At 39.3% G+C, this 25,646-nt stretch overlaps 1 protein-coding gene across 7 annotated transcripts in view; it reads right to left on the reverse strand.

The window, feature by feature from the left end:
- Positions 1-25,646, reverse strand: part of LMBRD1 (LMBR1 domain containing 1) — a 237,907-nt gene that overhangs the window by 189,354 nt on the left and 22,907 nt on the right. For all 7 annotated transcript variants that reach the window (XM_043510440.1, XM_043510439.1, XM_043510437.1 and 4 more), the window contains exons 4-5: positions 9,362-9,459; positions 5,599-5,666 (exon numbers count right to left, since the gene is read on the reverse strand). In XM_043510440.1, coding sequence (XP_043366375.1) covers positions 5,599-5,666; positions 9,362-9,459 — 166 coding nt within the window. The remainder of the gene's footprint in view (positions 1-5,598; positions 5,667-9,361; positions 9,460-25,646) is intronic.

The raw sequence follows: 25,646 nt of genomic DNA on the forward strand, positions 1-25,646 counted from the left end.
CCTCTGTCTTGGCTGTCCCCACCCATGCTTTTTTCTATTAGAAAAACTGCAATTTGTTATACGGAGATTTAAAAAATGGGTCTCCACTGTACTACCAGGACCCTAGCATTGCAACATAATTCGACCCTCTTCTGGTTAAGAGCCTATAAGCAGGCATCCTTCACCATAATCTCTCACTAATGTCATCAGGCAGGAGAAGCTGGGAAAAAATCCTCACAGGCCTCAATCAGTCTGCTCCACAGAGGTGTGCAATGGAACAGAGTAGTAACTGTACAGCCAACTGAAGATCAAGCCAACCAAAGATCACACAGAATGTGTGTAAGGCTTTAGACCTGGTTTCAACTATTGAACTGCTACAACATCCCCAACAAAATTTATTAGCAAAGCTATAAAAACAAAGGCACAGGAAGTTGTTCTCAAGATACTATATATTAGCTATATTATTACCACCATATTATTATGTTTTATTTGTAATTCAAAACAGACAGGAACTTCCTTAGTTCTCAGAGCGTCAGCAACTTCTGGGGAGACACTTCTATGCATAGAACAATAGGAAGTCTGTCACTATGCCTTCCAGAATGTGGGGCACCAGTTGCTTTCTGAGGATGGCCCACAAGCGAGACTCCCAATAAAACTGGCAGAGTCAGATCCAGCTGTACACCTGCCATGAAAACTGACTGTTTAGGATAGTAGTCCATCCTTTTTAGTAGTGGCAATAGTTTCTCTCTCAACTCTAGCTTTGACTCAACAGATAATGCAAAACCAGAACCAACACAGCTACAGTAAAGCAAATGTATTCTACATCTCCTTGTGGATCTACAAACTTCTTTACTAAATTCTAATCATACAAAAGTACACAAATCCACTGAAGGCAGCAGGACTGTCAGCAGTGAGGAGATAAGTGGCAGACATTAAGGTTGTACAAATTTACAACTGGGGGTATAATTTTCATACAAGTGACACGAGATAAGAAAAGAACCGAACTTGACACAAACAAGATCGACATTTATGGACTGCAGTTAAAACTAACTTTTTGTTTTAATTCTATTTGAATTGCACATCAGAACTGGGCTGCTCATTTTATCTAAAGTCATTGCCATGAACAAGAAACCCCACAATGCCAAACTCCACAGTCGCTTTTCAGAGTACTCTCTCAAGGTCTTCTCACCTGTTGAGTTATATTCCTTCTCTGGAAAACTATTAGTCACTCATAACAATTGGTCTACCCAGAACAAGGGAAAGTAAAAATGCACATAGGAAGTAGAGAGAGGGTAGAAGAAAACTGAAGCATATGTTGCAAGTTCCTGTAACTAGTTTTAACTCCAAGGAGGTATTTTAAATTTTGATCCTCAAACATGAGGGATTTAATTGTAGTCTTTGGTGACTTAATTCTAGAAGCTATTGAAATTCAACTCAGTCATTTTTATTTATAGACTGATTACGGTACAACTACATTCATAGGATGTTTAAAAATTATACTGCAACAAGGAAATTTAGGATACTCCGTGTACAATTAGTGTAATGCAAAACACTTTACGTGTGGTACTCAAACGAACATTATTTTTAGTTAAAGGCATTACGTTACAGCCTTGAATTATTTTTTACACTATGGACTGCTGAGATATCGTTGTGTAGAGATGCCTCAACTAAATCATATTAAGAGTCATCTAGGAATATGCTTCAAGTTTTAGGCATGCAGCTAAAGTGACTCATGGAGTAGTCATAAGCAAACCACATGCACAAGAAAACATGACAAGGCCAAATAGGTAAACAAGCAGTTTAAAAAAAATCAAATCAATATATATCAATATAAATAAGGTACACATGAACAGTTTAACCGTGATATTTCCATAGTATCTAGAAAAATTTAACACTCCTTAAAAATGTTGTCTTCTGGTGACATAGAAGGCGTTTAGAAAGGAAAAGTAGTTGTGAGCTAAGATTATCAATACTTCATTTTTGCGTTGCCATTAAAAAGCAACATTTATCCACATTTACACACAGCTATGGTGTGAGAGATCTTTCTACTTCTTTTTCCAGGAATAAGGACATGTAAACCTACTACCATCATTCTCTGCAGAGATTAAAAGGTTAGCGGGAATAAGGGAGAAATGCCAGATTTGCTCCTCTCTGTCTTAGGTAAGTAGCCATCCCCACCAGCTTCAGCTCCTCCTGGGAAGAAACTCTCATTGCCCCAGCCAATGCTTTAATCAACTTTAATCCCTGATTGCATCAGATACTAATCAATAACTGAGTAAATACTGACTTTTAAATTAAAAATCATTTTCTTAAAGTATTTGGTTATTAGCCACAACTTAAAAAAATGGATTATGGCCATAGCTCACTGTGGGAACAGTTTTCTTTTACCAACACTACAGTGGAAGATAGGACAAATGACCAGGGAAGAGTATAAAAATATTGCTCGGGCATGCAGGAGTGAAATCAGGAAGGCCAAATCACACCTGGCGTTGCAGCTAGCAAGAGATGTTAGGAGTAACAAGAAGGGTTTCTTCAGGTATGTTTGCAACAAGAAGAAAGTCAAGGAAAGTGTGGGCCCCTTACAGAATGAGGGAGGCAACCTAGTGAGAGGATATGGAAAAAGCTAATGTATTCAATGCTTTTTTTTGCCTCTGTCTTCATGAACAAGTCAGCTACCAGGCTACTGCACTGGGCAGCACAGCAAGGGAAGGAGGTGACCAGCTCTCTGTGGAGAAAAGTGGTTCAGGACTATTTAGAAAAGCTGGACGAACACAAGTCCATGGGCCGGATGCGCTGCATCCGACAGTTCTAAAGGAGTTGGTGGATGCAATTGCAGAACCATTGGCCATTATCTTTGAAAACTCATGGCGATTGGGGGAAGTCCTGGACAACTGGAAAAAGGCTAATGTAGTGCCAATCTTTAAAAAAGGGAAGGAGGAGGATCCTGGGAACTATAGGCCAGTAAGCCTTACCTCAGTCCTGGAAAAATCATGGAGCAGGTCCTCAAGGAATCAATTCTGAAGCACCCAGAGGAAAGGAAAAGTGATCAGGAACAGTCAGTATGGATTCACCAAGGGCAAATCATGCCTGACAAATCTAATTGCCTTCTGTGACAAGGTAACTGGCTCTGCAGATGAGGGGAAAGCAGTGGACATGTTGTTCCTTGACTTTAGCAAAGCTTTTGACACTGTTTCTCACAGTATTCTTGCCAGCAAGTTAAAGAAGTATGGGCTGATGAATGGACTATAAGGTGGATAGAAATCTGGATAGATTGTCGGGCTCAACAGGTAGTGATCAATGGCTCCATGTCTAGTTGGCAGCCGGTATCAAGTGGAGTGCCAAAGGGTTGGTCCTGGGGCCAGTTTTGGTCAATATCTTCATTAATGATCTGAAGGATGGCATGGATTGCACCCTCAAGAAGTTTGCAGATGACACTAAACTGGGAGGAGAGGTAGATATGCTGGAGGGTAGTGATAGGATACAGAGGGACCTAGACAAATTAGAGGATTGGGCCAAAAGAAATCTGATGAGGTTCAACAAGGACAAGTGCAGAGAGCACTGCACTTAGGATGGAAGAATCCCATGCACCACTACAGACTAGGGACCAAATAGCTAGGCAGCCGTTCTGCAGAAAAGGACCTAGGGGTCACAGTGGACGAGAAGCTGGATATGAGTCAACAGCGTGCCGTTGTTGCCATGAAGGCCAACGGCAATTTGTGATGTATAAGTAGGGGCATTGCCAGCAGATCGAGGGACGTGATCGTTCCCCTCTATTCGACATTGGTGAGGCCTCATCTGGAGTACTGTGTCCAGTTTTGGGCCCCGCACTACAAGAAGGATGTGGAAAAATTGGAAAACATCCAGTGGAGGGCAACAAAAATGATTAGGGGACTGGAACACATGATTTATGAGGAAAGGCTGAGGGAACTGGGATTGTTTAGTCTGCGGAAGAGAAGAATGAGGGGGGGATTTGATAGCTGCTTTCAACTACCTGAACGGGGGTTCCAAAGAGGATGGATCTAGACTGTTTTCAGTAGTAGCACATGACAGAACAAGGAGCAATGGTCTCAAGTTGCAGTGGGGGAGGTTTAGATTGGATATTCGGAAAAAAAAACTTTCACTAGGAGGATGGTGAAACACTGGAATGTGTTACCTAGGGAGGTGGTGGAATCTCCTTTCTTAGAAGTTTTTAAAGTCAGGCTTGACAAAGCCCTGCTGGGATGCTTTAGTTGGGGATTGGTCCTGCTTTGAGCAGAGGGTTGGACCAAATGACCTCCTGCCGTCCCTTCCAACCCTGATATTCTATGATTCACTCTTGACTTGCAGACTTCAAGAGACTGAAAGGTAAGTTAGTTAACTTATTTCAATGGCTAGTTACCCACAAAAACATTTTCCATCTTATTTCTAGCCTGAATTTGTCACCTCTTCACAGTCTCTTAAATCAGCTAAATAGATTTACAGTGAAACTAATTAAGCTCAAGCAGATTTTCCAAACTCCAAATTATAATTGTAGCTATTTTCTGCACTTGTTCCAATTGGTCAGTATCATTTTTGGTGTACACACATCAGAACTGCAGTGATATTTCTCACTAGGTCTGTATATAGTGACAATATCCACTTCTACTCTATATTCTGTCTATCCATCCAAGGATCACTTTTTAGGGTTTATCCTGTGAAGATACCATACACAGAGTTAAAGAAACTGAATGCTCCATCATACTATAGAAACATTTAAATACTACTTAGTTCATGTGCCATGGCAGGTTCTTTCACTAAGTACTCTATATACACCTAATTATTAAAGATGAAAAACAGGACATGGAATAATGCTTAAACTTCTGCAGAACACTATTATTTATGGGAAAGAAAAGAATCTCTTATTCCCTTACTTGAGTAATGCATGCATATATCAAACTAAAGCCAATAAAGCCTTTACACCAAAGACAAGTATGTATGTACATAAGTATGAGCCCACACTGGACTATTAGATCCCAATTCAGAAAGCATTTATGCACAGGCATAACTCTTAGCCCACCACGCACACTGCTTCCTGAATTAGGATCTTCATGTACAATTTAATTTCACAGGTTTAAAAAAAGAAATCAAAGTTTAGCTATTCTCATTACATGGCCTGTGGTGTACATTATGATGTAAACTTATGACTAATTATAAGTACATTTCATACAACTATATTAAGATTCCAGATTGCACGAAGTTAAAGCTGCATGCATAACTTCAATTCTGCCTCCTACGTGTATGCAACGAAATACAGTAGGCAACATGAAATAGCTGGATAGTTTTCCTCAACTATAAAAATGGATTCAAATATTTAAGATACATCCCTGAAAAATCTTGAATACGAGAGAGTCTCTCCCCCACCTAGATCTGTATATTATGAAGAACTTAAAAAAAATGAACAGAAAAAAAAATAAAAAAGATCCTTTGTGGGTCTGATGTTACCATTACCTACCCTAGCTTTGCTCTGGTGATTCGGGATATCAGAATCTTTAGAGAGATTTTTTTCATGATGCTATTTTTCACTTTACCTTTTGACAGTTATTTATTAATCTAATTATTTCCTTTACCTTCACTTCAATACATACGCATGTATATACTTACCCAATTAGAAGAAGAACTGCGCAAACCATGAGGAATCCCAGAGTATACTTGAGTGCAGTTTGAACATGCTGTATTTTAAATTAAACAAAATTGTAATACATTTAATATTTGATTTTTTTTAGGACATCTGCATATTTTAATCAATAAATCACAGGACAATATTTAGTGGGACATGCGGTCTATAAAAATATTACTGTTTAACTAAAACTGATTTTGTTTCAAGGATGCAAACTTCTGCCTTAGCTCTAACAAGTTGTATAGTTTGATGTTAAGAGGTAATAACCATATGAAATTAAGATCACACAGTATATGCTTGGGCAATCTGCTCTGGCCAGATGTCAATCCTTTAAATCCTCTTGAACATCTGTCTTGGGTGTGATATTCAATAGAGAAAGAGGCACTATACTAATAGACTAATCAGAACTATGCTGCTTGTACTATGAGGTAGAGTGACAAATACAAGCATGTATCTGCAACATGCCCTAATCTGAACTCTGTAGCACTGCTATGGTGAGTTTGAGTGACATAAAATTAACTATTCTCTTAATGTGGCATTCGGAATAAATTCTAGTTTCAGGAGAGCACTGCTGCCTATTTTCATTTAATGGCACTCTTTTGTAACATGGCCACCACAGAGACCAGTTACTCCTCCTGAGGAGGAGTAGGTTTTCTGACTACATGACCTCAAAACCATTTTTGCCACCCCCCCCTTTTTTTTTTTTTTTTTAAAACACACTTCAGAGCCCACTTAGTAACAGCGCTTTAGGAAAGAATAACAGAGACTGTTATACCCTGGGTGTAAGGAAGGTTGGGATCAAGAGAATTGTTCCTTCTGCCTGACATTCTGCTAAAATGTGACTCCTACAATTGAACATATCATGGATAATTAACATTAAGCTAAGTATTAGTGATCAAGGGCTCCATGTCTAGTTGACAGCTAGTATTAAGCGGAGTGCCAAAGGGTTGGACCTGGGGCCGGTTTTGGTCAATATCTTCATTAATGATCTGAAGGATGGCATGGATTGCACCCTCAAGAAGTTAGCAGAGGACACTAAACTGGAAGGAGTGGTAGATACGCTGGAGGTAAGGGATAGGAAACAGAGGGACCTATACAATTAGAGGATTGGGCCAAAAGCAATCTGATGAGGTTCAACAAGGACAAGTGCAGAGTCCTGCATTTAGGATGGAAGAACCTCATGCACTCCTACAGACTAGGGACCGAGTGGCTAGGCAGCAGTTCTGCAGAAAAGGACCTAGGGATTACAGTAGATGAGAAGCTGGATACGAGTCAACAGTGTGCCCTTGTTGCCATAAAGGCCAACAATGGTTTGGACTGTATAAGTAGGAGCATTGCCAGCAGATCGAGGGACGTGATCCTTCCCCTCTATTTGGCATTGCTGAGGCCTCATCTGGAGTACTGTGTCCAGTTTTGGGCCCCACACTACAAGGATGTGGAAAAATTGGAAAGTGTCCAGCAGAGGGCACTGGGGGCTGGAGCACATGATTTATGAGAAGAGGCTGAGGGAACTGGGATTGTTTAGTCTGCGGAAGAGAAGAATGAGGGGGGGATTTGATAGCTGCTTTCAACTACCTGAAGGGGGGTTCCAAAGAGGATGGATCTAGACTTTTCTCAGTGATATCGGATGACAGAACAAGGAGTAATTGTCTCAAGTTTCAGTCGGGGAGGTTTAGGTTGGATATTAGGAAGAACTTTTTCACTAGGAGGGTGGTGGAGCACTGGAATGAGTTTCCGAGGAAGGTGGTGGAATCTCCTTCCTTAGACGTTTTTAAGGTCAAGCTTGACAAAGCCCTGGCTGGGATGACTTAGCTGGGGATTGGTCCTGCTTTGAGCAGGGGGTGGACTAGATGACCTCCTGAGGTCCCTTCCAACCCTGATATTCTATGATTAATATTGCAACTCAAATGGACTCCTTAATTTAGCATATTTTTAAAGAAGTCTATGTGTCTTGTAACAGAAGTAACCATCAGCTTCTTCAAATTAAAGACTTGAAAGTTTAGAACAATGTCAGTGTAAGTTTTATTTTTAGGGCTGTCGATTAATAGCAATTAACTCACGTGATTAACTCAAAAATTAATGGCTATTAATTGCACTGTTAAACACCACAATATCAATTGAAATTTATTAAATATTTTTGGATGTTTTCTGACATTTTCAAATCTATTGATTTTTATTATAACAGGATACAGTGTACAGTGCTCACTTTATATTATTTGTTATGACAAATGTGCACTGTAAAAATGATAATAGTATTCTTCAACTCACCTCATGCAAGTACGATAAAGAGACTGCATCATCAAAGTAACTTATAAACGTAGAGTTTTGTTGGTACATAACTGCACTCAAAAACAAAAAACAGTGTAAAACTTTAGAGCCTACAAGTCCACTCAGTCCTACTTCTTATTCAGCCAATCACTAAGACAAACAAGTTTGTTTACACTTATGGGAGATACTGCTTCCTGCTTCTTATTTACAATGTCACCTGAAAGTCAGAACAGGCATTCGCATGGCACTTTTGCAGCCAGCACTGTAAGGTATTTACATGCCAGCTATACTAAACATTCGTATGCCCCTTCATGCTTCAGCCACCATTCCAGAGGACATGCTTCCATGCTGATGATGCTCGTTAAAAATGCATTAATAAATTTGTGACAGTTCTCCTCCAAGGAGTTCAGTACGTCTCCTGCTCTGTTTTACCTGCATTCTGCCATATATTTCATGTTACAGCAGCTTTGGATGATTATCTAGCACTTGTACGTTTTAAGACTACTTTCACAGCAGATTTGACAAAATGCAAAGAAGGTACCATGTGAGATTTCTAAAAATAGCTACTGCACTCAACCCAAGGTTCAAGAATCTGAAGTGCCATCCAAAATCTGAGCGGGATGAGGCATATAGCATGCTTTCAGAAGTCTTAAAAAAAGCAACACTGACGCGGAAACTACAGAATCCGAATCACCAAAAAAGAAAATCAACCTTCTACTGGTGTCATCGGACTCAGTTGATGAAAATGAACACGTGTCAGTCCACTCTGCTTTGGATTGTTATCGAGCAGAACCCATCATCACCATGGACTTGTGTCCTCTGGAATGGTGTTGAAGCATGAAGGGACATACGAATCTTTAGCACATCTAGCACAAATATCTTGTGATGCCGGCTACAACAGTGCCATGCGAATGCCTGTTCTCACTTTCAGGTGATGTTGTAGACAAAAAGCAGGCAGCATTATCTCCTGCCAATTATAGCAAACTTGTTTGTCTGAGCAACTGGCTGAAGTAGGACTGAGTGGACTTGTAGGCTCTAAAGTTTTACACTGTTTTGTTTTTAAATGAAGTAATTTTTTGTACACAATTCTACATTTGTAAATTCAATTGTTGTGATAAAGAGATGGCACTAATTATAATGGGTGAATTGAAAAATACTATTTTTTTACAGTGCTAATATTTGTAATAAATAAATAGAAAGAGCACTATACACTATTGTGTTGTAACTGAAAATGTAGAAAACAAATTTTTAAATGAATGATATTCTATTGTTCTTTAACGGCGCGATTAATTGCAATTACCTTTTTTAATCGCTTGACAGCCCTATTTATTTTGTTTAAAATTAAGATCAGAGATAACTGTTCACAAAAGGCTGCTTTGAACAGTTGAAGCAAAACAGCTGTTAGACTTCATTATTTGGCTACTGTAGTCAGACCTTAAGGAGACAAGTCAATGCTAGGTGTGGCATAAATGAACTTACTGAGCATGTGCTGGTATCATCTTCATCCTTCTCCTCATAATAGAAATAGACAAAAGGGATCCACAAAAACACAGAGAACAGTATGATGGAATACAAAGCTGAGGAGAGAAAAAAAGCAGAGAAAAAAATAAATCCAAGTTGTGTTGGCTTACATTGTTACACCACAGCAGCTAAAAATTAACTGGTAAAGTAATCAAAATGTCTTACAACGCCACCATTTCCTCTCATCCCAACTAAAAAAAAAAAAGTCATTCTGATAATTTACTTCTAGAATAAGTGGGTTGAAATAGTCAGTCTAGTCATTTGCCAACCAGAAAAGACATTTATTACACATCAACCATTAAGATGAACCTGTCAGGTCTCAACAGTAAGTCATAGTAACTGGTAATGCAGGTTTTCAAATGGCATGCAATTATATGATCAAAATATCTGCAATTATTCCTACATACGTTGCCAGTCATGTGATCTTTAGAGCTATTAGGTCCCAAGACTTTTTTTCCCCCCCTACAAAAAATGCCAAAACAGTTACTGAATATGTGTTTCATGTACAAATAAATCAGACTCCAACCATCAGTGCTTTTGAAAACTAGTATCCTATTGCCAATATGCTCTCAGGAGTTATTAGGGAGGAAGGGGATATAGGACAGAAAATCTCAATAGCCAGGACCCTTTCCTTCCTCAAAACTTCACATCACAAAAATATAATTCTGCAACTGAGACTGAGCCCTTCCATCACAGAGGGATGAGAAGAGGAAGAAAAAAAGCCACCAATAGCCAAAAAACTGACGTTAGTTGCTGGATCACTCCTTTGACACTTGGAGACAAGTGAGAGAGTGTGGCCCTCCTCTCATTGATGGGAAAGACTCAAATGACACCCTCTCCTCTCCATTCTCCCTCATACTTCACAGTTCTGAATAGCGGACACCCACATACTTCCAGTAGCCATAGTGACTGAGCAAGAATGAACAGACATGTGAAGGAAGAAAAGCACAATATGCTTAAAATGAGGAGAGGGGGAACAGATTAGACAGTTCTATTACAAAGTGACAGGAAACAATATTAAGTTAATGAACTAATTAACATATTTACTTAAAGTCTTCAGAAAGTTGTCTTTCCTCAGATTACATGCTATAAATTTAGGGGAGGATGCTTGTTCTTATTAAAAGAAAAATGAAAAATAACCTAAGAATTCAACATACAAATCCTGTATGCACAAAATCATCAATGCTATCTTAATGAAGTAATGACCAGCACCTTGATTAGAGTAAATCTTAGCATATTAGCACATCTGAATATAAAATGACAAAAAATTAAAGATAGGTCATTTAGGCTAAGTCACTCATATTATTCCTATACATTAAGAAATTTAAATCCAGTAACATGAAAAGTCAAACAAATTAGTCTCATCTCAAGAAAATGCTTTGTCTGCGACAACAGAAATAGGCAGCTTGGTTACTGAAGAATGTTTTGGCTGTTCATCTTAAAAACACCACTTAATATAAATTAACTTGAAGTTTATTTATAGAATGTTTTCTAAATTCATAAAACCACTTCTTAGGTAACTAGGTACAGCTCACAATCACTAGACCATTTCCTTCTTCAAAAGCTGGAGGAAAAACAAATTAAATTTGAATAGTGCCAAAACCATGGGGTCTGGTGGTTATGGTAGTACTGGATAGCCACATGTAAAAGCAAGCGCAAGGACTAATTTTCAGGCAGACCATCAGTGACTCTTGGGCAACAAGTTGACACATTCCCCTTAATGATAACAGATCTTGGATTTTGCTAGTCCTTGTATCAGAGAGGTAGGCTTTTCTCCAGACATGTTCAAGCCAGCCCCTACGTACGAGTACTCCTCAGAAAGCAATAGGCAATTCTTCTTCTACGTAAATTATCCAGATAAGTGCTGGGAATTAAGCACTTCTGATACAACAGGTTCCTTTAAAGGTGTATCAATTCAGTCACCCAAAATTACTAGTCATTTCCAAATTTAATTGGATTCTACTTATGCATCTCTGCTAGTATTGCCAGAAAGCTAGGTTGGAGGTCTAGAGATTAGTAAAATGTTCAAAAGGGCCTTGATCTTGAATTCCACAGACTAAGAGGATGGCTGGATTTAGTGTGAGAAAATCCTTCTTGCACTTGAGGCTAGATAAAAAATAAGGTTATTCAGTCCCTCATTTTGCCCCACTGTGGGACATACAGTAACCTAAAAAGAGGAAAAATGAGGTGAGCCAGCATGGGTCCTATGCTGTCATCAAGCCAGATTTTAACGAGACATTCAAGGTCAGGGCCTAGATTTGACATTACGATATGAAGGCAATAGTATTATTGATCACTTGTCTCATATCTACTCTACTGAGGGCAGAATGTGGTCCTTAGAGCATACATTCTGTGAAATTACATATATCTTATTGGTTGTAATATAAACATCTGCAAAAGACTTAGTTCACTAACAAGTCCTTTGCACTAAGTAAAAATCAATCAGCATTTTTAAATTTAACATCTTTGACCAAGGGATTTAAATAAATCTCTGAGGTCAAAGAATTTCTGCTGTGCTTTTATTGTATTTTTAGAATAATGGATGATACAACATAATTTATTCCAGTGGTGTATTCAATGTTTTAAAATACTGGATTACTATTGTATACTGAATTTCTCTTGACACATACTATTGTGACACTAGATCTTTTGCTTCACTAAAAATGAGCTGGGATTGAGGAGACTCAAAGCACCATTCAGCAGAAAAAAAAGTTGCATGCCACTTAACAAATGTATGCTTAAATTTAGTGCAAAGTGTAGAAGGCTGAACATAGCTACCTTAAGCAACCATTATTTAAAAAAAAAAGTTGGAAGAGCTGCAAAAAGCTGCAGAATCTATGAGATTTAAGATCAAGGGTGTTAAAACCAAAGCATGTGTACCTCTTATAAAATGGAAAGAAAACCTGCCTATCATCTGGGTAGTCAGAGAATAGAAGGTTCTCTAGCTGAAGAAATCACACATTGGATCAGACTTGCATCAATGACATTTCAGCATCTTCAAAGGCCTCTGCCGGGCGGGGTCAGGATATGTTTATGACAACTGAAATAAATGTGATCAGTGTGGTAATCATGATTATTAGATAGTTCAGAAATGTGACCCTTGCACAACTAAACTTTTCAGTATCAAAACTTATGGCACATTCTTAACATCTGTTTGTTTGATTTTTTTCACAAATGAGGAAATACTTAGACCATCCTGGCAAGCTGCAGTATTGCACCAGCAGAGAAAAAGGTGAATGCAATCGAGGGGTCATGTCCAACGCACAAAGAAGGTATACTTCTACAGGTTTACAGAGCTGAGGTCAAAACCAAACATGAAGGAGGTTGGAAGATTCAATTGAGGGATTTAAGAGCCTAAACACTCCCAAACTAAGTCTTGCAGAATCAAGATGACTTGCAAGGGACCATTCAAGATAGATGTCCATTCTATGTGCCGAAACAGCTACACCATAACCATGTGAATCTCCTGCTACTGCCTATATTTAATGAGAAAACAATACATATCATACATACTATTTCAATAATCAACAATTTAATCACAATCTTACTTTGTTAGTTGAATAAGTAAAAAAGTGTTGATTGAGTTAACAAGCTTTGATATCAAGCTAGGCAAAAGAGTTTAGCTTAATACTAAATCTAGATTACCTCCAGCTAGGTACTAGAGAAAACTGTTTCTTGATAGGAAGCACAAAGTCTGAAATTCCCACTTCTCTACATTGACTCAATTTAAGAATGGCTATGCTAAATCAAAGCGATGGACCATCTGGCCGAGTATCTTGTCTTCTGATCATGACCAATGTCAGCTGCTTCAGAGGAAATGAGCAGAACAGGTCATTATCAAGTGATCCCATCCCCAGTTGCCCATTCCCAACTTCTGGCAAACAGAGGCTAGGGATACTCAGAGTAAGGTGTTGCATCCCTGCCCATCCTGGCTAATAGCCATTGATGGACCTATTCTCCATGAACTACTTTTTTGAACCCTGTTATAGTCCTGGCCTTCACAACATCCTCTACCAAGAAGAGTTCCACAGGTTGACTGTGCATTGTGTGAAGAAATACTTCCTTTTGTTTGTTTTAAACCTGCTGCCTATTAATTTCATTTGGTGACGCCTAGTTCTTGTGTTATGAGAAGGCATAAATAACTATTTACTTTCTCCACACCAGTCATTATTTTATCAACCTCAAATCATATTCTCCCCTTAGTCATCTCTTTTCCCAAGATGAATAGTCCCAATCTTATTAATCTCTCCTCATAGGATAACTCTTCCAAACCCCTAATCATTTTGATTGCCCCTTTTTTGTACCTTTTCCAGTACATCTTTTTTAAAAACGGGGCAACCGGACCTAGATGCTACATTCAAGATGGAGGTGTACCATGGATTTATAGGGAGGCAATGATATTTATCCCTTTCCTAACAATTCCTAACATTGTTAGCTTTTTTGACTGCTGCTGCACATTGAGTGGATGTTTGAGAACTATCCACAATGACTCCAGGATCTCTTTCTTGAGTGGTAACAGTTAATTTATACCCCATCATTTTATATATATAGTTGAGATGTTTCTAATGTGCATTACTTTGCATTTATCAACATTGAATTTCATCTGCCATTTTGTTACAAAGTCACTCAGTTTTGTGAGATTCCTTTGTAATTAATTCTTCACAGTGCTTTGGATTTAACCATCTTGAGTACTTTCGTATCATCTGCAAACTGTGCCACCTCACTGCTTACTCCTTTCTACATTATTTACGAATATGTTGAACAGTACTGATCCCAGGACAGACCCCTGGGAGACACCACTATTTACCCCTCTCCATTCTGAGAGCTGACCATTTATTCCTACCCTTGGTGTCCCATCTTTTAACCAGTTCCTAATCCAGGAGAGCACTTTCCCTCTTATCCCATGACATCTTACTTTGCTTAAGAGCCTTTGGTGAAGGATTGCGTCAAAGGTTTTCTGAAAATCTAAACTATATCCACGGGATCCCCTTGTCCACATGCTTGTTTACCCCCCTCAAAGAATTCTAGTAGATTGGCAAGGCATGATTTCCTTTTACAAAAAAAAAAAAAAAGTTGATTTTTCTGCAACACAGCGTTCATCTATGTGTCTGATAATACTGGTCTTTACTATAGTTTCAACCAATTTGCCTAGTACTGAAGTTAGGCTTACTGGCCTGTAATTGCCAGGATTGCCTCTGGAGCCTTTTTAAAAATTGACATCACATTAGCTATTCTCTAGTTATCTGGTACAGAAGCTGATTTAAGCGATAGGTGACGTACCACACTTAGTAGCTATGCAATTTCATAGTTGAGTTCCTTCTGAACTCTTGGATGAAATCCTGGTGACATATTACTGCTTAATTTATCAATTTGTTCCAAAGTCTCCGCTGACACCTCAATCTGCGACAGTTCCTCAGATGTGTCACCTAAAAAGAATGGCTCAAGTTTGGGAATCTCCCTCACACGCTCTGCCGTGAGGAACGACGCAGGTTTTTAATTTCTCCTTTAATGGCCTTATCTTCCTTGAGTGCTTTTTTAGCATCTCAATCACTGAGTGGCCCCACTGGTTGTTTAGCAGGCTTCCTACTTCTGATGCGTTTAAAAAAAATTTTGCTCTTACTTTGACTAGCTGTTCTTTAAATTCTTCTTTGGCCTTCCTAATTGTATTTTTATACTTCATTTACTGGAGAGTTTATGCTTCTTTCTATTTTCTTCAATAGGATTTAACTTCCACTGTTTAAAGGATGATTTTTTGCCTCACACTGCTTTTTACTTTATTGTTTAGCCACAATAGCATTTTTTTGGTCCTCTACATTTTTTAAATTTAGGAGGTTTATTTGTTTTGTAATGTAAGACAGGACGACAATGATTTTTACACCACCACTTATCCAACACACACAAATGGCAGCCAATCAGCGTACCATGCTGATCAATAGGCTCCTTTGTAAAATTCTATTAATTTGCCATGTTGACCATAAACATTTTTTCCTCTCTTTAAATTTATGCTAACACCAAGTAATGGAATACATCAACACTGGCTGAACAAAGAATCCTTGACTTCACTTGGTAAGATTGAAAGTGAAATGTAACAAAATGACATTCAGAAAACATTTTTCTTGAATTAAGAATGCATTTGAAAGGAACTTTTAAAAACTATGATGTAAGTTTTTAACCTGGAGTCAAGAGTGCCCTCTTGTTTCTTTAAAGATAAGAAAGGGTCCTCAAACATTTGTTTAACATGGTAGTGAATAGGGGTTAGGATTTTAAAGCAACAACTTAGCAGCCAACAGTCTGGTTTAATAGGGACTACTGATTTCTTGAGTGGTTAACCAGATTGTCCTTTTCTTCCTCCTGATGCCTGAAGGCCATTTTTCTTTCCGGCCTCAATTCTGGCCGACCTGTAGAGAATTCAGTTGCTGAAAACTTTATTTAATCTTTCAGGAACACCTAAGGTTTCAGAAATCGTTGATGCTCTTTCATTTGGCTTTTGAGAGCAATAGCCTGGAGGACAGAGATTCTACACTGAAGGAAATGTTTTTAATACAATCAGTTTGCCTACAATATGCAATATGACATTTTTGAGGCATATTTCAATCAGTGGACCATTCAGAATCAGATTCATTACATGGGTATAAAAAGATAACCATATACCAAAGATTTTGATTACCTCTGCTGAAGTAGGACAGTTTGTGGGGAAAATATTATAATGGTTGAAAACTCAAGTGTACAAATTAATTACAAAAATTCAGTAAAATAGAACAGAGTCCTACTAGGAAACATAAAAGGATACATTTTGAAAGCGTGTAGTCCAACTGAACCTTGAAAAGGGTAATTTATAAGGGAAGTTTTCTTCCTAACACTGTATTAGGATTATTAGTAACAAAGTACCTGTAATTCTGTTCAGGAAGAGAAAGCAGGGAGAAAAGATACTGAAAACAGAGTAAACAAAATATTGTATTTACATATGAATTAAATATCATATTGTTCCCATATGCTGCTATATGAAAGCTAAACTCTCACAAAAACAGGTTATGTTTTTCAGAAGGTTATTATAGCAAGCAAGATTCTGAAGATTATGAACATTAGCTTTCCAGATTGTGAAAAAGATTTTACAAACCTCATTTTTCAAATCTCAGTGATGATTTATAATAATTTGTAGGTCCAGACAGCAGTCTGAATATCAAACTGACAATGTCTTGCTCTGCCCAGTAGGAAGAAAGCTCTTGAGCATGTGAAGAAATTAGAAAAGGCAAGGCCGTTACCTTTGAAAGATGCGAGTTCTTAATGCATACTAATTTATCTTCATAGGAGAAGATTAGACATTCTAATCCATTTTGTTTAGATCACTTAAACACCTATTTTTCTTTAACATAATACATCTACATATTGATCTATGTCCTTTCTAAGTCAACTCAGTGGTGTTCAAAACAAACAATGTAGTCTGAAACAAAGATAGTACTTAGACAGTTATGGTCTTCTGAAGTTTATACAGAAAGTGCAGTTAGAGGAGCACCAGTTTTCTTTCAGGATAACAGCTCTGAAAAAAGAAAAGGAGTACCTGCGGCACCTTAGAGACTAACAAATTTATTTGAGCATAAGCTTTCGCGAGCTAGCTCACAAAAGCTTATGCTCAAATAAATCTGTTAATCTCTAACGTACCACAACTACTCCTTTTCTTTTTGCGGATACAGACCAACACGGCTGCTACTCTGAGCTCTGAAAAAGTAGCTCATCCCATCTGCAAAATACTGTCTGTAAAAATGGAAATGAAAGTTTATATCAATTTCTTCCTCAACAGAAGTAGAAGCTAAACATGGACAAGAATGCTAAGGGCTATCCCACATGACAACTGATGCAGATTCCCCCCCCCCCCCCGCGGGAGAAAGAAACAAACGGTTCTAAGTGGTAGGGGCATGAGTTCTTAGTTAAAAATGTAGTAGAACCCAGAGAGAAGAGTTCTAATTCCCCCGCCCCATATCAGTTATTAGTTAATTGGTGGGCACTCTTTGTTCACAAACTTAAGTTTCACAGATATAGATTCCACCCCTGCCAAAACAGCAAAATTCCAACTCTCTTTTTAATAAGACCGTTTGTAACGTACAAACACCATCTGAAACAGCAACAGTACCTCTCAGACAAAAAAGTCTAAGCCATACTCTTTCATTTTAGAAGTGTAAGAAGTTAAATTCTGAACCTTATTTAGGCAGGAAACCCACAACCAATACCACCATGCCATAAAACCAACTATTATATTAAAGAAATCATAATCCAGATGTATTAATGGAGCACCCCTTAGGACTGGGAACCCATTCTACTAGGCACCATATAAATACAAGTAGACAAGAGTTGAAAATCTAATGCAATCTACAGCTCAAGGCACAGTTAAAGAACAACAAAGTCCTTCTAGTCTTCTCCATTGAGGTTATTAAACCAGGCCTATCACCTGGATTCACCAGTAGAGCATTAAACATGACTAGCATCTTTACTGCACAGGTTACCTTACTCCCTCCAAACAGGTTCTTATTCATATATGAATGATCCTAACAGTGAAATAGTCAAGGCCAACTAAATTATTTTTAAGAAAGCCAATGTATACTTCACACTAATAAAATATAACGTTAAATAAGCAACTGTGTATTACAGCAGCCTAACCTGACTGTTCCAGAATGATGAAATACCTTTATTGCACACTGCTAAACACAGTAGTCTTTCTAGATGTACATATGCAGAAGGTATGTAATAAAACTCCTCTTTACTCCACTGCATCATTTAAGTGGTTTTTAGAAGCCATTTTTATTCAGTGTTTGGTCAATTTCAAGATTCCATAATGTATTACAAACAACTATTTATTTTTTGCTGTACAGTAACTCCTCACTTAAAGTCGCCCCGATTAATGTTGTTACATTGTTGATCAATTAGTGAACATTCTCATTTAAAGTTGTGCAATGCTCTCTTATAAAATACTGTTTGGCAGCTTCCTGCTTTGTCCACTGCTTGGAGGAAGAGCAGCCCACTGTAGCTAGCTGGTGGGGGCTTGGAACCAGGGTGAACTAGCAGCCCCACTCAACCCCCCTCCCCCACAAATCAGCTCCCCATTCCCATAAGTTCCCTGTGCAGCAATTGCCCAGCAGGCTATCAATTGCCAGCAGTTCAGCTGTCCTTCCCCCCCACTGCCATGTGCTGCTCCTGCCCTCTATGCCTTGGAGCTGCTCTCTAGAGCCTCCTGCTTGCTGTGCAGGGGGAAAGAGGTGGGCTAATGTCAGGGTATCCCCCTCCCCCCTGCTCCTGCACCCCACTTACCCGATCTTCCATAGAGCAGGGGGAACCACACGATAGGGCTCAGGACAGAGGGAGCTTCCTGGCAGCAGCTGCCATCTCAGCTTGCTGATTAACTTAAAAAGGCAGTATACTTAAGAGTGGGGTCATTGTATTCAAAGGAGCAATGTGCTTCTCTCTCTCACAGGGTGTGCGTCTGTCTCCATCTGCCATGCTGTTGCCCCATCCTCCATTTGTGCTGCGTTGTAGAGTCTGAGGCTACATTAACAACAAGTTAACACTTGAGGGCTCAGCCAATTGCTAGATCATTTAGCAGTAAGGCATCGTGTGTGTGTGTCTGTCCGTCTTTTCTGGTGAAAAAAAAGTTTCCCTGGAACCTAATCCTCCCCCCCATTTACATAATTCTTATGGGGAATTGGATTCGCTTAACATTGTTTTGCTTAAAGTCGCTTTTTCAGGAACATAACTACAATCTTAAGCGAGGAGTTACTGTAATTTCTAAGGGAGTACAAGAAAAAATAAATGGGGATTTGCTGGTAATAGATTAGAAAATTAATGTGCATAGTTAATAATAATGTTGTTCCCACTTCTCTCTCATTAGCGTCCTACTCCCGCATGCACAAGTTAAGTTTCAATCCTTGACTGCCTCAAAGAGTTTACAAAGGGTAGGGAGGAACCTTTTATTTCTACGTTACTTGACACAACGAGGTTCCTAACCCTGAATCTGAGCCTTTAAGTAACAGTATTCGGTAGTATTTCTGATCTTAAACTTAGTTTCTCCTATGCTCACTTCATCTAATTACTCTTGAAACATTATCTTGTACTACACTAACTCTCCTTGCCTTGTCAGTTGCATCCTTCAGATATTTGTAGGCAATTATGTCCCACCTTAGAAGCTTTATTGAGCTATAGCTATTCAGACTGTACTTTTTTCCTCATTCGTCTTAATCATTTCATCCATTTTCCAAATTTGCTCTATTTTATCTATTTTGTGGTTATTGATGTGTCCAGATATGTAGCTCTTTACCTCAGGGGAATACCCAGCACCCCCCATGTTCATCTTTAGAAAATGATTGTGTGGTATCCAAAGCAAAGTGTCATGCTGGGTGTCTTTGCAAAGCTCATAATGCACTGAGCATGGCTGTTATAGTAAGATAGTTTCAGGTCTATAGTTACAAGGCTGAAAATGTATCCTCATGGCTTAAAGCAAGCCCATGCAAAAACTCTCCAAGAACAGAGACAGTTCACACGTCAGCAGGGCATGGATGGGACAAACCCACCCCAGCCTCAAAGGAACAATGGACACCTGCTTAGGCAGCAACAAAAGAATCTGTTAGACCTCAAGGGAATCACCCCCTTCCTTTGGGCAGTTGGGGATTACAATGAGGTAATGCTCAGCTGACAATGAAGAGGGGTGGGGGGAGAGGGCAAAGCTTGTAGGAAAGAAAGGACATGATGAAAGGGAGACATTTTGCTATTCTCTCTCTCTCTCCCACCTACAGCTACAGAGAACACCACCACCGCGCAACCGAACCACTGATCAAAGGGGACAGCCTGGCTGAAGAGCCAGCCTGTGGTGAGAAGCATCTAAGTTTGTAAGGACATTGAAAGTATTAAGATCAGCTTAGAACATATTTTGCTTTTATTTCATTTGACCAAATCTGACTTATGTTTTGACTTGTCACTTAAAATCGATCTTTCGTGTTAATAAATCTGTTTATTCTACCTGAAGCACTGCGTTTGGTTTGCAATGTGTCAGAGGCTCCCCTTGGGATAACAAGCCTGGTACATAAAATTTCTTTAGTTAAACTGACGAACTTATATAAGCTTGCAGCATCCACCAGGCATAACTAGACAATGCAAGACTGAGGTTCCTAGCATTGTTTCTGGGATCCGGAGATACTGGCTAGTGTCGTTCGCTTGCAAGTAGCTGGTAACAGCTTACATGCTAGAGGCTGTGTGTGAACAGCCCAGGGGTGGAGGTTCTCACAGTGGAGCAGAGCAAGGAAGTGTAAGGCAGGCTCCCAGAGTCAAGGATTGGAGTGGCCTAACAAATCACTGGTCCAGACAAAACCAGAGGGGAACATCATACCCAGAAGTTGTATGCAGAAACCAGATAAGCAGATCCACTGGCAAATCACAATAGCAAGTCTGCTGTGACCCCAAAAGAATACATCAAAAGGTTTTTAAAAAAAAACCTGTTGATATTTATGGAAGAAGCATGGCCTTCTGCAGAAGTAGTAGTACATAATCCTAGTGCATTGGCCACTTTGGTATTTGAGAAAGCAATCTGTAACTAGTACTCTTCACGCAAGTCTCTCGGGAAAATTCCCATCACTACAATACCACTGGTACAGCTCTTTAGTATCCTGAAGAAATCTTCAATATGCAATCACTTAAATTCTTTTTTTCTTTCCAGAAATATTTCATTTTGCATAGAAAATAAAAAAAAAACCACAGGAAGAGTTGGGAAAGTACAGACCACTCACTATGGTGACAGAGGGAAGACCCAGCTCAAACTACCTCTGTGGCCACTTCACCCATCAGCCAGCCAAGCCAGAAGCTGTGCTGCTCTCTGCCTCACAAAATGGCTGCCTTAAGCTTAGTCATCCTGTGCCTAGCTTCATGTCCACCACATACTGCAGTCAGAAAAGGGTGCGTTTCTAGTGAGATCTTGGCTCTACAGAATTTAACGTTTTTCAGTGACCTGAAAGAAAAATCAGTGAAAGTCTGTAAGAGAAGTGGGGAAAAAAAAGGACAGGTCACTGACAGAGTGATCTGGATTGCTCTATAAAGATACATGCAAGCAAACTATATACGTTTCAATATGACAAACCGTAAATCTAACAAAATGTAGGCCATGCTTACAGGACAGGGGCTACTCACGGAAGCAGAAACTCTGAAAAAAGATTTGGGGATCATGGCAGACAATCAGCTGAACATGCATTTCCAGTGCAACTCTGTGGCCAAAAGGGCTAATGCAATCCTTAGATCAGAGGTCCCCAAACTGTGGGCGACCCCCTAAGGTGGCACAGAGTAATGCACAGCTGGGGTCTTTACCAGCCCTCACAGATGACTGGGAGGGAGCACCCAGGGCCGTGGCTGCTAGACCTAGCTTTGGCCCCGTTACCCCAGTCTGTGTCTTTCCCCTCCCCCCGAGCCACAGCCCTGCTCCTGGCCCTAGCTTGGGGGAGGAGAGGAAGGGGGGCACAAGCCTGAATAGTTTGGGGACCATTGCCTTAGATGTATAAACAGGGGAATCTCGAGTAGCAGCAGGGACTTGTGTATTTGGTACTGGTATAACTCCTGCTGAATACTGTGTCCAGTTTTCAAAGTAGCAGCCGTGTTAGTCTGTATTCGCAAAAAGAAAAAAGGAGTACTTGTGGCACCTTAGAGACTAACAAATTTATTTAAGCATAAGCTTTCATGAGCTACAGCTCACATCATCGGATGTCCAGTTGTGGTGCCCACAATTCAAGAAGGATGTTAAATTGGAGAGGGTTCAGAGAAGAGCACAAGAATGATTAAAAAGGTTAGAAAAACTGATTTCTAGCAACAGACTCAAAGAGCTCAGCCCACTTAGCTTAATGAAGAGAAGGTTAAGGAATGTAGTCTTGATTGTAGTCTATAAGTATGTACTTACAGGGAACAAATATTTGATAATTGGTGTGATGTGTTATTCCATATTCTTTATTAAAATATACTTATGATATGAATACGAAATAACAGATTAATGTTATGCCAGATGGCTCAGGTGCGGTATCATTGGAAAGGTTATGATTTACTGAATGTGATTATCCAATTTGCATGCCTGTATCATTTCTGTATCTGAAGTTAGGAATATTGACTATGTATCTGTATTTCAACCATGCTACTTGGGTGATGCCCACTACTAACACTTCAGGTACAACAATAGAAAAGCCAGACAGGGTGGATAGCCCAACAGCAAGGACAATGGACTGTGAAAAGCTTGGCCTGTCCAAGCTTCAGGAACGCTGTAATCCTACAAAGAGTCAGGTGGTCTTGTCACCCGATACTAAAACATTACCTGGGACTGCTTCTAACTTTCTACTAGGCAAACAAAGGACTCCTGCCTTATGCAATTCCTATTTAAGGGTGGGGAATGAGGTAATCCAAGGTCTTCAGTTCTCCCCTGCTACTCAACCCAAAGATGACTACTGGAAACAACTAAGACTGAACTGGGGGAAAGAACTGAACACAGGCTGGAAGGGTGTCTGGCCTGTGAAGAATATTATTAGAACCACATTTAGGCTGAGAATTTGCATGTAACCTGTTTTAGTGTAGTAAGCTTGGCTTGCGTGCTATTTTTTTAGTAATCTGTCTTGTTCTGTCTCCTACCTCCTTAACTACTTAAAATACACCTGTTACAGTTAATAAATTTCTGGTTTATAATATAACCCAGTTTAAGTTATTTCTAACTGAGGGGTAAGAAGCTGTGTACACCCTCCCTCCACACTGAGGGAAGAGGCAAATTTCATATAATTTTGTACTCCAAGGGGGGGGTGAACATCTGGGTGCTCTGGAAGCTTATTAAGCTGAGCCTTCCCAGAGTGGATCTCTGTGTAGCTGGGTGCAGCCCTGCCTGTGTGCTTAGCCGGAAAAGGCTGGGGAGCTAGTCCAGCAATACCAGATAAAAGGGGGCCCAGGCTAGCAAAATAGTCTGACAGTGGCATCCCAGCATACCAGGTGACATCCCAGTGGGTCCAGTCCATCACAGTGGGCTCTTTCACGTAGCAAAGAAAGATATAACATGATTTAATGGCCAAAAGTTGAAGCTTGATAAATTCAGACTGGAAATAAGATCTTTTATAAAACCAAAAAAAAAAAAAAAAACCACTAACAGTGAGGGTAATTAATCACTGGAACATTTATCAAGGGCAGTGGTGGATTCTCCGTCATTGGTAATTTTTAAAGTTGTAAAAATGTATGCTTGAGGAATTATTTTGGGGATGTTCTGTGGCCTGTGTTATACAGGAGATGAGACTAGATATTACCATGGTCTCTTCTGGCCTTAGAATCTTTGAATCTATTGAGAAAAGGAAAAAAGGATTGAAAAAAAAAAAAGGGAAAATGTGTTTTCTATTTTTCTTTGCATCCAGGAGATGCACAAATGCCTTTGTGACCTTCTGCTTCTGGGAGAGATTTTTTTTTTTGGCAATTCTATAGGAAAATTGACTACTTGCATGGCAGGAATTCATAGTATAAGGTATGCACTGATAGTGTAATTAGCAATTATGTACAGGAGGTTTGCATTAAAATCATACAGGCATTTCTTAAGTTTAGTGCTTGAGACTACAAACGAAAAATGTAGTACTGGAGATCCATATTTGTCTCATTGACTATCAGATTGGAACAATCTACTTAATTCCTAAGAGTCAAGTTAAGCACTCAAACATTAGGAAACGCAAGTTTAGGTTGCCTCTTCAATCCTAATTCTACCCTTTTGAATGCATGCTGTTTGATTATATTTAATTAAATTAATTAATTAGTCTAACTTTCAACTGCCCAACTTTGCTACCGAAATATGTAAGGTAAGTAGGTTAAAATATATACACAAAATTGTCACATACAATTAGAGTTATGGAAACATTAAAGATAATCATCAATAAACTGCTTTCTACTTTGTGAAGTTTCATACTGCTGGACTCAGCAAGATAAGTGTAATGAAGTGATGACCAGCAAGCACAGAGCATTAGTGAAGATTTACTAGTATAGAATACAATGGGGCTTAACCCACGTGTACCAAGACAACCCTATTTTTAGAAACTCCATCAGTTACTGCAGTTTCCATAAAGGATTTTTTTCATGGACCTTCAGTTTGTCAAAATTCTAATGGACTGAAGGTACTTGCTGCTTATTTCTTGCTTTGCAGTCTGACCTTTATGTTGGCTATTACTAAAGTTAGGATTTGATCATATGTCAGCCTCCTAAAAGTTAATGAAAGCAGCTGACCTGTGCATCGTCAGTGTGACTTCTTGTGAGCTTTCCAAGCTTCATCAAGGTTGAAGTTGCATTGTTAAAGGTTAAGTGCTTTGGTCCAAAAGGCCTTACCCGACTTGAAGCAGTGGTGAGGGATGTTAAGGTCTTGGTGGATGGGAAAACAGTTTCCCACTATCCTCTGGAATTCCTGAAGGGTTGTGGCATTGTGGCAAATGGATGAGGGAGCAATATGCAACAGCAGTGGCAGCCAAGGTGTTCGGGTTGACTTAAGGGTTCCAGTGATGCACCAGATTGCAGTGTTCAGTTGGATATCAAGTCAAGTATGGCTATTTCTGGTCCCTACTGACGCACACTGCTCTGCTACAGAATACACATGGGCCATCACTAATGTCTAACACTGATGCTGATGCTCCCTCGCATGTTCTTGCCAGTTTCTTGACCAGGTTAACACTTGTCTTCCTCTTGGCAGCTACCTTCTTCAGATCATGGAATATCAGGATTGGAAGGGACCTCAGGAGGTCATCTAGTCCAACCCTCTGCTCAAAGCAGGACCAATCCCCAACTAAATCAATGGTCATGGAAGGGAAGGTTAGTATGCAATCCAGCCTCACTCTGAGATAGGTCAGAGAGGGATCAGGTCGCACAAGTGTTGCTGCAGAAGATCACTTTCTCGGTGTGCTTAGCATTCCTGTTCTCAAGAAGGAATGCAGTGACTGCTGTTTTGAAGGATAACAACGATTTGAAACATAACTCCATAACATCTCCATGCAAATTAGAAAGATATTTCAAAGTTAATCTATGTCAAAGAAGCAGATGAACTTGGTTTATTACAAGCTCAATCAAGACTGAGAGTCCAAAATTCCCAACAGATAAATAAATGTAGTACAACTAGTTAGTTACATATATATTAAATCAATGACATGTAATGCCATTCATAAAAATGACCATATAAAACTGGAGTAATACTGATGTATAAGAAACAAAAAGCTTCTCTTCCTCATTCAAC

Source organism: Dermochelys coriacea, chromosome 3 (assembly GCF_009764565.3).
Source record: "Dermochelys coriacea isolate rDerCor1 chromosome 3, rDerCor1.pri.v4, whole genome shotgun sequence".
Taxonomy (NCBI): Eukaryota; Metazoa; Chordata; order Testudines; family Dermochelyidae; genus Dermochelys; species Dermochelys coriacea.